This window comes from Andrena cerasifolii, chromosome 10 (assembly GCF_050908995.1).
Source record: "Andrena cerasifolii isolate SP2316 chromosome 10, iyAndCera1_principal, whole genome shotgun sequence".
In the NCBI taxonomy this organism is placed as follows: domain Eukaryota; kingdom Metazoa; phylum Arthropoda; class Insecta; order Hymenoptera; family Andrenidae; genus Andrena; species Andrena cerasifolii.
In genome coordinates, this window is record NC_135127.1 from 5,206,033 (window position 1) to 5,217,786 (window position 11,754).

General features: G+C 50.5%; 1 protein-coding gene across 5 annotated transcripts in view; it reads left to right on the forward strand.

Moving 5' to 3' along the window:
- Positions 1–11,674, forward strand: part of Doa (CDC like kinase darkener of apricot) — a 41,028-nt gene extending 29,354 nt beyond the window's left edge. Inside the window, exons 1-9 of one of the 5 annotated variants that reach the window (XM_076822508.1) lie at positions 936–3,489; positions 6,298–6,376; positions 8,510–8,576; positions 9,154–9,267; positions 9,384–9,486; positions 9,669–9,839; positions 9,947–10,094; positions 10,306–10,556; positions 10,738–11,674. In XM_076822508.1, coding sequence (XP_076678623.1) covers positions 2,407–3,489; positions 6,298–6,376; positions 8,510–8,576; positions 9,154–9,267; positions 9,384–9,486; positions 9,669–9,839; positions 9,947–10,094; positions 10,306–10,556; positions 10,738–10,950 — 2,229 coding nt within the window. In that variant the 5' untranslated portion in view covers positions 936–2,406 and the 3' untranslated portion in view covers positions 10,951–11,674. Of the gene's footprint in view, positions 1–935; positions 3,490–6,297; positions 6,377–8,509; positions 8,577–9,153; positions 9,268–9,383; positions 9,487–9,668; positions 9,840–9,946; positions 10,095–10,305; positions 10,557–10,737 lie in introns of those variants that run through there. The other 4 variants (XM_076822510.1, XM_076822511.1, XM_076822512.1 and 1 more) reach the window with 4 other exon arrangements.
- The last annotated feature ends 80 nt before the right edge of the window (positions 11,675–11,754 follow it).

The window sequence follows — 11,754 nt, forward strand, 5'->3', positions numbered from 1 at the left end:
TCCATCCACATTTCCCTTAATTAAGCAGGAAACGTGATTTCTTCGGGACGGTTAATACGCTGGCGATAGCTCGTGATTAGAATCGAGGATTATGTTCAGTTAACACGGATATATCATCTCATTGATCTTAATTTCACTTCTTCGTACTATGTTTAAAGCCTAAGCACGCCACATTAACTTTCTTAAGCCACTTCAGGATAGTAGCGATCTTCATCTTCTGATCTGTGAATGTTATCCAAACCGTGCAATCACGCACACGTGATGGCGGCAGGTGTTAAATTGCTGTGCAACTAACTTGAGACGCACTTAACTGATGTACAGCGCGATATACTTATGGGCACCACCAAATTAATCGCCACTAATTACAGAGCTTCCCTTATATGCTCGCATTGTTACATACACTGTGGTTCAGAAGCGACGTCCAAAGATGTACTGAATATATCTCTGAATTCCTGACAGACTGACAAGAAACTCACGGGCCATGCCAACTTCACTGTTTGCTACTTTTAAGATATCTCTGCAAGGCGCAATACTTGAAACCCCAGAAGCATATAGAAAAGTGTTGAAGAACAAATTTTACTACACTTAGTATTATAAATTAAAAATAAAAGCAAACAGGAGCAGTGAAAAGTATTCAATCTCTACCAAATATCACGTTTTCTGTCAATACAGCAGATCCCAATACTTATGAACGGTGGTGTATGTAGGTCTGTGACCAAATACGCGTAACCCTGTAATAAATAACTGGGAGCACATTTTGTAACTTGCACCTCCAAGTATATCTCTCAACATGCCACTCGAGTGTGTCTCAAGTTAGTCACTACACCACAGTAAAGCCTTTCGAGCACCCAATCGAATGTACCAAAAGGACTCCTAAAATCCCATGCATCTAAAAGAATCCAAACGAAGGCGATCACTCGATCCACCGAACTCGTGCATGGGTGTGTAGTTGGAAGTTCCCTCATCAGTCGTGTACGCAACGCCACCCTTTCGGTCCCGTCACTCACAGAAGACACGAAGGTCAGCGTCAGGGGGTCAATTGCAGCTCGTTCACACTAGGGTGGTGCAAGACCGTAGCGGGATGACGCGTGCCTCCGATTCAGAGTACGGTCGCATTTAAATATCGGGCCCCGTTCTAATTATGCGATACATCTCCGCCGTCGTTAGATCGGTATTTCATCGCGGGACAGTCACCACTACCAGGCGACCCGCTCCCGTTCGAACCGCCCTGGCGATTTCGTAATTTCTATATGTGTCAAGGTGTAGAGGAAAGAGAGAGGGAGGGAGAGAAGAAGGACTGCACTCGACGCTTGGGCGCGAAAAACCCTCCCGCTTCAGCGAGCGGGAGAGGCTCGTCTCCTCGGAACGCGTGCACCGTGGAACTGTCCACGAAACCGTTTCCCAGCGACCTCGCCGTACACCAGGAAGCGGAACGCTCTGCCAAGCTCCCGGATCCTTAGAGCGTGCCGAACTTCACCATTCCGAATAACCGAGGGACAAATTTACGTAATACAGGCTCGGTCTTCCTTCCACCCTCTTCGCTCTCTCTCTCTTTCGCCTCTGCCTTGTCTCTCTGCCTCTTTCGATTCCACCGTTCGGCCGTCCCCTTGCCGCTCCTCCTCTCCGATGCGTTGCCTCTGCGCTTTCTTCGTCGCGGGGTGCTCGGTAGAGGAGGACGAAAGGAGAATTCGTCGGTCGAGTCGGAGGAGAGCTCACCACCGCTCCTCGGTATTTTTAGTGCGGCAAGAGTATTTGGCGGGGCGCACCGAATCGTCTCCTCGCCGCTTCGTGAACGGTCGACGCGTCGGCCGTCGTCTCCGTGACCGCCGTTGGTGGTCGTGGTTTAGTGCCTTGGACGGCGTCCCTGTTGCGTGATCGGCAATGTCCGCGCCTCCGCGATGCTGGTGATGCGGCCCCGAGAGCAGCAGGAGCACACTGGCACTTCCGGCGACACGGTGGACGATCGAATCCTCGCTTGCCGTCGTTTCACCGCCGCTCGGTAAACGGCGTAGCTCGGATGTGTGCCGTGCAGAACGCGCAAGGTCTGGCGGGACGACCTTGAGGTCGCTTTCGGACCCAGGATCTGGAGGAATTCCCCGCGTTCTTCATCGGAGCCGATTCGCGAAAAGCCACGGCCGCATGTTGACGTGCCAGTGCAGGCGAAAGCAGATACCACTCGCAGAGAGGAGCCAGGCGAGAGACAGTTCGGGGGAATCGTCTGGCCAGGGTGTTTGGAGCTTCTCCTGGTCCTCCTCGCCGTTTCCCCCGTGTTCCGGAGTACGTTGCGCCCGAGTGAATGCTCCGCAGGACGTCGTGGAAGTGTTGAAAGCTGCAGCGAGTTAGTCGAGAGCGCGGCTTGTCCCCGTGGAAAGATTTCGAGCCGCGTGGGCGTGCTTTTGCGTCTCGATGTTCATATTCGCGCCACGTGACAACATGTCGACGTCTCGTCAGGGCTCGTCGACCCGACGGAGTCGTTACGCCCGGTCCTCGACGACCACCAGCGTCACGCAGATGCTCACTGACTCCTGCTCCAGCCTTTTGCAGCGGCTGGCGACTAGGGTGCGCGGCGCCTCCAGCGTAAACGACAACGTCGGCAGCAAAGCAGCCCCAGCGAGGCGCTCGCCGAACGTGAGCCAGCTGAGCGCCACGAGGACCCGGCTGGAGGACAAGTACTCCACGATTTTGGACAAGTACACAAGGAGGAAGCGTCACACGGAACAACAAGCCTGCCACGATTACAGGCGTACCCACGAGCGCGACCACAGCTACTACCGCCGCGAGGACAGCCCGTACGTTCGCGAAGAGAAGACGCTGGAGCCGTCAGTGACGCGCACCGTAATCAAGAGCCCCGCCAGCGTGGTGCTCTCCGAGAAGGCCTACCCCTACGTCAAGTCCGCGGCCGTGAAAGACTTCAGGCGCGAGAAGACGCCAGGCTACCATCATCACCGAGCAGACAGACAGGCTCTGCTGACCTCGGACAGTTATCGGCGCTACGGGAGGCACAAGTCAGGCCACGCCGAGACGCACACGCGCAAAGTCAGGCCCTACCGAAACGGCAAGAGCGAGCAGCTGGAGTCCAGGTCTGCTGCCCTCAGACTAGCCAGACCCATGAAAGTGGACGCGTCCGCGGGCAAAGGGAGGGCCGACGATGCCTCGGACCCGGAGAAGACACCCACCAGTAGCGTGAATCCCGAGAAAGACGCCGCGCAGGCGATCGGCCACGAGGACACCGATCCCGCGGTGACCGAGAGGGCGGCGAAGCGCAAGGAGATCCAGAGCCTGATCATGAAGTACGCCGCGATGGAGGAGACGTACAGCCAGCTGGCGGCTGGCGGCCAGGTGAAAATGCGGCCGAGCACCACGGACATAATCGCCAGCAAGTATAGGAAAGACATCCAAAGCGAGCGAAAAGACGCCGCGAAGGGCGCGGCAGTGGTGGTGTCGGCTGCGAGTGTCGTTAGCAACGCGGACGCGGTCCACCACGCGATTGTAAGTTGTCGAGCCACGCGCACTGGCAAATGTCTCTGTGGCCGCTGGTTCGCGGCAGTGTTGTTTCTCGTTGAGCAAGACAGCTCCTTGCCCCCCCCCTCCGTTGTTGATGCCGCTGTGTGCTGTGTTCCTCCCATCCACCCCCTCTTTTGCCTACCGCTGGTTTTGCTGCGTTTACACTCGTTAACTCTTCCGCACCCCTTGCCCTACCACCTGGCTGCGAATCTTCTTACCCCGTGGCGCGACCCAGGCTTTGCAGACACGACGGCAGGACCAGTTTCGTGGAGGTCGACTAATGTAAGACGCGTTCTCGTAGCGTGCGGCCCTGATCGATCGGTGCTTGACGGGCCCTCGCATCCCGAGCGCGCAGCCCTTGCCGGGGATGATTCACGCTCGAGCCATCTTAGCGGGAACCTCTCGTTCTCCGGACCCGTAGCGTGGGTGGGCGGATAATAGCGAGGTACTGGAAGTGGAACTTGAGAGTAGAAGTTGACGAATCTGTTCCCTTGTTTACCTTCATGTTCCCAGGCCCTTCGATATGGCGTCTATAAGAAGTGAGGATTCAGTTCCAGGATCTTGATTTTCGTCTGGCCTTTTGGATACTGAGGTCACGCGTTGGCATCGATCAGTTTGTTCAGCGACTGCCTTGTGATATGAAACATAGTTAAGTCTGAGTAGCAGATTTTACAGACGATGTATGCCGTTCGAATCTCAGCATCGAAAGAGGCAGTTCCTCTAACGTTCTCGCTCCCTACTGCTTTTAGGACCTCTCTATGTTCCCTCTACCTACAATGTAACACGTCGCACATCGCATTTAATCAGTGGCGATCTACCGATGAAGACCAATTTTTCGGAGCACTAGCTTTTCTTACCTACTTCTCTCCCCCGTGTTTTTAATTTACTGTCATTACTGTACTTTAACGTTTGAAGGATTAATCGTTCGAAGAGACGTTTTACGCATTTAACCCTTTGACTTCGAAAGGCGTATATATACGCTCTCACAAGTCTATCAATATATACGAAAGAGAGATTGAATATTTTTAATTACTTGCAATTATTTATTTTTTGCGACCCCTAAGAATGGTATTAAATCTCCGGGTATCGTTTCGGTCAGCAGGTAGTCAGTGGACAACCAGCGACTGATACGCGAATATCGCGCCGTCTGTATCGATGGTCCTGTCCGAGAGTGCGCCGCAGTCAAAGGGTTAAAAAAGTCTACGTAACCAAAAGAGTACCGCAGTGCCCTGCCTTCTCTTTCTATCAAAACAGTTCCGTTGAGATTCTGCCTGATCCGAATTTTACGACAGAGAAATGAAAAGTATCGATTCGCGTTATAGTCTCTTAGATCGATAAGGTAGGCTCGAAGTGGTGCCGATCGACGGATCGGCAGCGCCGCGGCGGCGACGCGCCGCGAGGATCGATCGACGGGTTCGATCATCGCGGGGCTCGCCCGCCCGCGCGCAATCACGTAAGTACTTGAACTTTCTGCAAACGAGTTGATTAATTAACAAAAAGAAAGATAAACCTCTCCGAGCGTGTTAGAAAAAAAAAATGAGTAATAACTAGCACTCGAAAGAAGCTGTCCAACGACCATTTCCTTGCTGTCCATGTTCCAAATGATGAGATCTCTCGGTTGGTTTCCGTCTATGAAGCTACATCGAACGATTTCCATTATTTTTTTTCTCGCGTCACGACGATTAAACGACAATATTCGCTCGAAAATAAGTTTTTATTAGAAAAAAAGAAAAGAAAGAACCTTGTCTTTCCGCGTTGGTCATTGCCTGCCTGTGTACGCTAGAGATATACATCCGGATATATTCTAGTTCGTCGCGCGCATTAGTACGCATTGGGACGGCTCCTTCGAGGCGAATGCCTAACTTTAACACGAGTTACGATAAATAGAACGAGCGTAGGCAAAAAAAAAAAAAAAAGAATATAAGTAAGAACCATGTCTATACGGATAAAGTATATACGTGTATATATGTACATATATATAGAGAAGTAAAATAACTAAAGAAAAAAAAAAAAAAAGAGGTAACGAATGAGAAGTATAAAGATACAGAAGTAAAATAAGATAAAAATATGTTCGCTTTGTGCCGATGGTAAATTCGTAACCGCAACTTTCTGACTTGGCAAACCATTTTGCCCTCTCCCCTTTCTCTCTGATTGTTGGGTTACCATCTCCGTTGTTATGGAATGGAATGGAAATGGATATGGCACACGGATTGGTCACTTTGGTCGACTGGGCGCTCGGATCGGGTGGTTCGATGATGACCGATGACGATGATGATGATGATGATGATGTATCCCCTCTTCTTCCTCCCCACCGACACACTCGTACGTTCGTCCGTGCTTACACACGTCCTCTACCGCGTGTTTCACGGGTCTCCGCCCTCGTGGTGGTGGTGGTGGTGGTGGTGGATGACGGTGTGTGGCGATCGGTTGACGCGACGGCCCTGGATGTGGACCCACCGTCCTCTCTCTCTCTCTGTCTGTCTACCGCAATGGATCACAACGGACACGCAACCGGGACCAACGACTGGACCCTACCATCGTCCCGCTGGATGACCGCTGCCAACGACGGCCACGACGACCACGCGAGAACCGTCCGCCCGGTGGTGTGGAATCGACTACGGTACCGGTTGGGGAACGACGCGTTCCTCCTCTGTCCCCGGCGCCGTCACGAAACCGAAACACGGGGGACCGATCGTCGACGCAATGATCCGGACACCAAACGGTGCTCTCCACACTGATTGGGTCCTCTATTGGCACGCGCCGCTGATACCGATACCGCCGGCCCATACGTAGAGCCCGCGACCGCCCTCCGTCGAGGACGACGAAGACGGCCACCTTGTATACCAATCCGGCGACATCCTGGCAAATAGATGTTCGTGAATACGTGAATACACTCATTGTAGTAGATTTAAGCAAGCCTCAGATCGATCGAACCGGTCGATCGATCGGACGGTTACCTACGGTATCTGCCCATAGTCTCTCTTTGTTTCTTGCCGCCCTTTCTATGGACCTCTCTTTCTCTCGATCTCGCTAGAGTTCTCGATCTTCACCTTCGCCTGTCTCTCTTTTACTCCTCGGCTGACCGGCTGAGGGTTCACTTCGCTGAAAGTGGCTTATATCGACTGCCATAGTTGCTTTAGCCGGAGACTTTGTAGCCTTAGGTGGACGCTGAATCATTGATTTGTCAACTGCGCGCGGGCGTTTCTAGATAGCCATCAGTTTGATATGCTGATCGTTGAATTTCCCATGTTAGTCTAGTTGTTGGACATTTTACCTCGCGAGGTACTATGGCTCAAGTGTTATGTGATCGATAGCAGCTTCTGCTTTTTTACTTCCTCGATTACTAGTCTGAGCTTCAGCTGAACTCCAATGCCAGCAGCACACTTAGTTTCTAGAGGGCTACTCTTCAAGCTACTGAAGATGCTCCAGACAGTTTCGCTCTGATTAATTATCGAACTCAGTTCTGTATGTTTGGAGACAATACCTCTTCTGCTTCATCAACGAGGCTTCCCCTTTCTGAAGGAAAATCCACGTTGGAAGCAGCAGTCGCGTGATGCACCCTGCATACACAAGGTAGTCGCGCGAATGTTACCAATTGTTTCTCTCGTAAATTAATGACGCGAAGAGGAAGAGGTTTCGCCCCGTTTTATAAGAAATACAACCAGAATCGATTTACCAAATTCGCAGTAAACTCTTTGACACTACGCTGTTTGAACCGTTCGTTTCTTTTAATGGGAAGCTGTACGTTCATTTTGCAACACGTGAAAGAGATTCAACCATTGAACAGAGAAATAAGTTCACGTTCATAGCAGGGAGTTTACTGCAAACTTCGGAAGTCAATTCAAGTCATTCTATTCCTTGTGAAGAAACGGCGAAGCTTTGATCCTTTCTTCGTGCGCCATTGAATTCTAAGAGCACCCTAGGCCTAGACCAAACATTTCTACATTTTCCACAACTATTTTTCACCCAGATTTTCAATGATTTCCAGGGTGCACTGTATCAAGGATCGTCGCAAAAGAATCTCACACCTTCCCTAGTTCTCTGAAGTTCCTCGAGAATCTATAAACGATGCAGTGTACTAGATTCGCAGAGACAAAGTTCTCCCTTAACCGTGCGAGAACTTACTTCAGCGAAATCCTCGTGAAACTTCATTTCATCCCTTGCGTTTCTCATCCCCGTGCGGATCGTCGAAGGCGAAGCTGGACCCAGAGAGACAGAGAGTCGAAGGAAGGAGGAGAGACAAAGAGAAACTACGCTTGCGCTATCTCCTCGATACGTCTTCTTCGGGATGACGTGTTCCTCTCTCTTTAAATAGGCGCGCGAGGACACTCGACATTCGCTCTAATTATCCCCGATGACTTTCCTCGAAGCTTCGCGACCGCCAGGTTCAATGTATTCTCCAGCCGCCGAACTCGGGTCTCATCCACCCCCGTTTCGCGGGACACAGCCGGAACGTAGAGAACCCCGCGCCTGTATGTCAGGGCCAATCGAAACGCGTCCGGGACCGACGGAGCGAATGTCGCGCGACTTGAGCAGCCGTTTTACGGTTAGGGTACCTCGACCTTTAGGAGAGCAACAGTTCCGATCCATATCAGTCTCTATGATACCGTTTTTTTTTCCACTATTATCATACCATCCGTTCACGGCATTATGGCGTACAGAACGACCGAACGTCCGCGGTGGGCAAGTACGTCCCTGTTGCTCCTCCGTTCGCGGGTGTTCCTCCGCTGGGTCTTCGTTCTTCCTTTCTTTTTTTCGTTTCTGGCGGAAAGAACGAACGTAGAAGGCGACACGCCACGGTGGCCACTGGCAAGGTAAAATATCCCCCATGTCCTCCGGTGTGAAGCGTCGCTCCAGGATATTTCGCCTGGTCAACGTGACCCACGACGGTGGAAGACGATGAGCGGGGTGCCTTGACGGGTCGAGGAGTAACGCGGACGTCCTTTCCGTTGGACGCGAGGTCTTCGATCTACCCCAGACACTTATCTACCTTTTTGCATTGCAGATAAAGTACTGGCCACCCTAGGAGAGGGTACTTTTGGAAAAGTTGTCAAGGTTAAGGACTTGCAAATGTAAGTGGCAGCTCATGTAAACTACTACGTAGGTAAACGCACACCTCTGGCTATGCGCTTCTCTGTCTGCACCCGTGTCGAGCCTCTTCTCCCTGTCCCGTTCTCTCCCCGGGCTCCCACGTGCGCCACTCCGCCGTGCTCGTCCCCTTTTCACCGTCCGTCTCTTAACCGTCCACCGAGGTGAATCCTAGAGGTGCGTGGCGCGACTCGAGTTATAGCAGGGTCAGAAATAGCCGGTGCCGGCACTGTCACAAAATGACGCGGCGACTAGTCGCAATAATAGGATGGCCTTGCACTTTGTTTTACGGGCCGAGCATCCTCCACGAGCGCCGCGAGCAAAGCTAGCGAGCGAATCGAACCTCGCGAAATTACGCGTTGGAATCGACCCTTGAGGCAGTCTTCTTTCTCTCTTCATTTCTTTCTGGGGGGGCCGAGGGGCTCTCTGTTAATGAAACTCGGATTAGAACGCTTTGCGCATCTCTGCGCGCAACGCTTGCCGCGGTAGTGCGGAATGTGGGAGGCCAGACACGATGCTTGTACGTGGAGTCATCTAATAAAAGTACAATGACGTTTGCAGGGATCACGTGATGGCTCTGAAAATTATCAAGAACGTAGAGAAGTATAGGGAAGCCGCGAAGCTCGAAATAAACGCCTTAGAGAAAATTGCTACCAAGGATCCGGAAGGCCAACAGTTAGTATTCGCATGACTGCTCTTTCTTATCTTCTGTACATTTTTTCGCCTTTTAATATTCGCTATGGGATCTTGTTTTCTTCGTTAATCTAATGTACCATGATTGTGTGTTACAGCTTGTGCGTGAAAATGCTCGACTGGTTCAATTATCACGGTCACATGTGCATCGCCTTCGAAATGCTTGGGCTTAGCGTATTCGATTTCTTGGTACGTATACGTGTACGTATTTTCTTGCAGAGTAAGGGTATATAGAGGCGACATTGTATTTGGTGAATGTCACACTTGTGGCGATTAATTACAATTTCGGTTAATGAGCCTGCCGCAATTTGTAATTAGTTCTACTTCGTGTGCGACATGAGACACCAGTCTCAACGCTATGCTAATTATATCGTCTTTTACAGAGAGATAACAATTATCAGCCTTATCCGTTAGAGCACGTCAGGCACATCGGTTATCAGCTTTGCTATGCTGTCAAATTCCTGCATGACAACAAACTCACGCACACCGATCTGAAACCGGAGAACATACTGTTCGTGGACTCCGACCACGAGAGCATATATAACAACAAAAAGGTGAGAGATGGTCAACTTGGCTAGAAACGTTACTACGCACTGGGCATCGTTTTACTTCGAGTGAAGCGTACTACAGTAGCAGTATCGTGATCTGAAATGTTTAAAAGATGTTTCTTCTTTTCAAGCGAAAGGACATCAGGCGTGTGAAACGGACAGACATCAGGCTTATCGATTTTGGTAGCGCCACTTTCGACCATGAACATCACAGCACGATTGTCAGCACAAGACATTATAGAGCGCCAGAAGTAATTTTAGGTACATATGCTTCCTGTAACGATTTACACAGAATATCCGATAAGTCACCGTGTAAGCAAGGAGGCGGTGATTCTTCGTGAGACGATAAGTAGAGGATATAAAATTAATTGTCGCACAGTTTCCGAGGGAAATGAAAATCTCCAGAGAACTTTCCCCTGGCTTAATAGATTGTAGCACGCGTATCGCTGATTCGGTGTTTCTCTCTGCGTAGAATTAGGATGGTCGCAACCCTGTGACGTATGGTCAATCGGCTGCATCCTCTTCGAACTGTACCTGGGCATTACTTTATTCCAAACACACGACAACCGCGAGCACTTAGCGATGATGGAGCGTATACTTGGCACGATTCCACACCGTATGGCTCGCAAGACGAAGACCAAGTACTTCTACCACGGTAAATTGGACTGGGATGAGAAGAGCCACGCCGGCAGATACGTTCGTGACAATTGCAAGCCTTTACACGTGAGTGATCGTTGTATTATGTCACGATTTCAATTAATACTTTGCCGCCAGGCCGCCGCATACAAGCTCAAATGGCGTAATAGTTAATAGCTACGCGTGAAAAGAATAAATGGCGGGGATAAAGCAGTAGGAAGGTGAAACGTAAGTGGCGAATATTAACGTGGTTTTCTCGTGTGCGTAGCGTTGCATGCTCTCAGATGACGAGGAACACCGGCAACTGTTTGATCTCGTTCAGAAAATGTTAGACTACGAACCATCCCAGAGGATAGTGCTGAAGGACGCACTGGCTCACCCGTTCTTCGACGCATTGCCAGCCCACCAGAGATTGCCGGACCTCCGAGCGGCTGGCGACTCGCAACAAACCCACGAACGATCACACTCTCTCTCTCGATGAAGCTAGGAAAGGGACCGACTTCCGTGCTGGACAGACACTCCACTATCAAAGACACTACTGCCCTACATCGCTATCCTTGCATTCACAGATCTATCGAGACTGTGCCCTTTCCGTAATAACGAGATTCGATGACGTTTGCCCGAGACTCGCGCGATTCTAAGCGAACGGAAACGGCGAAGCCGTGGGCCTGCAGATTTTGCTCGTCAGAAGAATCGTCGACGATCGACGAACGTCCGGCTGAATCACGAAGATAATCGTAAAATCTAAATGCAGTAGTGTAATGGTGCTGTGGAACTTGGACTTGATCGAGCATATGTCGCACGACGGATCACTGGAGATCTCAAGCGCGAAGATAATGTCGACGTTTCTCATATCCGTTTAGACCCCCCCAGGCATCTAAATTGGTAGTTAGCCAAATTATTATTGATGAGGTCCCTGTTACCGGCTCCGAAGGTGCCGGTGTGTCTGCTCAGTGTAGCGTAACAGCGTCCCACCTAGCAACTGTATACATTTTCTAAACGCTCTTTCTGTACATTTTACCCTTTAATTTTATTACAATGTTATTATGCAACAAAGTTTGGAGTAAAGAAGGGTCGCAGTTTATACTCTTGTTTGTTATAGATTGATGACCACGGCGTGTTTAGTAGTAAGAGAAACAGATTAGCGGTAAGACGGTATAAATAAATATATGCGTACGTGTTGAGATAATTAAGAGATAATAAAATGGAGAGAACGTGAAGAAGCGAGAAAGGGAGGGAGTGTGTGAGAGACCCGAGGGACGCCAATTAAGTCGTCGTAAAAGTA